This window comes from Ceratina calcarata, unplaced genomic scaffold (assembly GCF_001652005.2).
Source record: "Ceratina calcarata isolate Rehan_Ccalc_2016 unplaced genomic scaffold, ASM165200v1 scaffold994, whole genome shotgun sequence".
Classification (NCBI taxonomy): domain Eukaryota; kingdom Metazoa; phylum Arthropoda; class Insecta; order Hymenoptera; family Apidae; genus Ceratina; species Ceratina calcarata.
Window position 1 is genome coordinate 2,217 of NW_017181367.1, and position 2,220 is coordinate 4,436.

At 34.6% G+C, this 2,220-nt stretch overlaps 1 protein-coding gene across 1 annotated transcript; it reads right to left on the reverse strand.

Moving 5' to 3' along the window:
- Positions 1-61: 61 nt before the first annotated feature.
- LOC108631977 (uncharacterized) lies at positions 62-1,927 on the reverse strand. Its single transcript, XM_018036254.1, has one exon. It carries the CDS (start codon positions 1,925-1,927, stop codon positions 62-64), a length of 1,866 nt encoding a protein of 621 aa, XP_017891743.1.
- Positions 1,928-2,220: the final 293 nt, after the last annotated feature.

A 2,220-nucleotide genomic window follows, 5' to 3' on the forward strand; every position in this document is an offset into this window, starting at 1 on the left:
ATATTTTGGTAATTGTAGGTAAATTCAAATCAACTTATGCTCGATAAAATCGACTTTACTTTCATTTTGTTAACAAAACCTTGACAATATCGTTGTGATCGTGTTGTTTCGCAAGATCTAACGGCGTTTTCCCATATTTATCTGTCTCGTTGGCATCAAAACCTCGCCCTTCTACAAAATACTTAACAATATCTGTCCTCCCATTTGCAGCGGCAATGTGTAACGGACTCTGACCATCGAAGTTCTTAACATTCGTACTTAAATCGTACTTAAGGAGAAATTTCACGATTTTGAGATTCGGTCCCTTGGCAGCAAAATGTAATGCAGTCCATAAATTAGTATTTCTAGCGTGTAGGTCGGCTCCTTTTCGAAGACAACTTCTTAAGTCCTTGAAACATCCCTTTTCTAATGCTGCAAACATTCCTTGTTGATTGACGATAGTGATAAGGCTTTGACTACGTTTATTTCTCACTTTCAAATAATCATCTTTCGTCGATTTGCCAATTTGTTTCTTATTTTCCATTGTATTCTCGAAGACAAGTTCTATAGCATTCAAAAGAACATTTAACGAGGGATTTGATGACAATGTATTGGTTATAGTATTGTCGTGTGCCAAATGATTGCGCAAGGATCTTCCAGTTAACGAAGGAGAGTTATCGTCCAAAAGGAATAAATTCTTTTCTAGGTAACCTTCGTAACCTAGAATCGACATTATATCTAAAACAAGCATTTCAATCACTGATTGCAACTTTTTTTTGGTCTTATAAAAAAATAGGTCATCAGTTGAATTTTCCATCAATTTATTATCGGTTAAGACGTTATTTAATTCAGTTAATTTTAGCCGAAGAACATCATTATATATTTCTTTTGTAGTATTCCAATTTTCCTTTTGTGTAGACTCAAAAGTAACAGAGACTTTCTCTTTTAATTTTGTTTGCAAATCTTTAATCCACTTAATTTCTGTTTCGTCTTCGATAATGGAATAAATTATACCGAACACAGTATTAAAATGGTCCGTTCTACAGGGAATCGAGTTCAACAATTTAACGATTTCTTGAAGGTCACACGATTCTGTTCGAGGCGGTATGCTGTACAATCTCTCAGCAATTGATTTAATTTTATTAATAGTATTACTGTCTTTGTCACTGATATTAAAATATTGGATGAGGCTTTTTAACATATGAAATTCCCTCAAGTAATCAAGTTGTATGTCGCTCGATTTATTTTTCAACCTTTTGATTATTTCAGATATTTTCTCGAAAACCTCTTCCTCGACTTTGGTCTTTTCAGTGGTCTTATTTAGTTCTTCGACAAGAATCTCAAGCTCATCGAACTCCGTTGTCTGGAACTCTTTTTCGATTATATCAAACTCATTGCCAGTCTTAAAGAACGCTTCTGCAACTTCATCCAAGTACTTACTGTTCTTAATTTGTAAGCATAGTGCCTTGATGACTTTCATTTTCTCCTTGTGAAGCATAGTATTGACCATATTGCCAATTTTCTTAATATTACGCTGGACACCGATAAAAAATTCATTCTTATTTTCTTCGATTTCTGTTCTTCTCGCAAGTGATTGAGCATGTGACAGTGAGTTACGCAGACCCATAAGGACTTTTCCCGTGTTTTCAGGTAACCACTGTAGCAGGAATTCGTTCGTACAATCGGATAACTTTGGAGACATTAAAGTATTTTTTAGATGTTCCCCGACGACTTGTAAACTTCTTATGATGGTCAGTTTTCCCTGTTTATTCAGAACCTGTACAGAATCAATCGATGAGGCCAGTTGTAAGTAATCCTTCATTTTTTGTAAAGAGTAGATGTCTTTAATTTGTTGATAGTCGGTGTACAATTCTTTGAATTGAGGATAATTATCGATTATTTTTGCAACAATTTCCGGCCGTGCCCCTTTTGGGAGATGAGTGAACATTTCGGGCTCCTTTTCGTTCCCGAGTACTTCTGCAAAGCTCTCCAAATAATCAAGCACTTTGCTTTTGTTTAATACGACTCGATAATAGAAATTCAGTTCTTGTTGTTTCTCATGTGAGGAAACGAAACTAATTAAGCAAAATTCTATTTCTTCCCAAGGGATCTTATCATATGTCGATCTCAATTGCTGTTTTAAGATATGTACATTTTGCGCAATAAATTTTATTACGAACAGAAATTTATCATCTACTTTCTTCGTGTTCGGATATTCTGTCTTTAGTAAAATTATATCTC

What these genes read in the sequence shown, in the direction of transcription:
- LOC108631977 (XM_018036254.1), bottom strand. Translation starts at nt 1,927, where the DNA reads ATGTTCACTCATCTCCCAAAAGGGGCACGGCCGGAAATTGTTGCAAAA.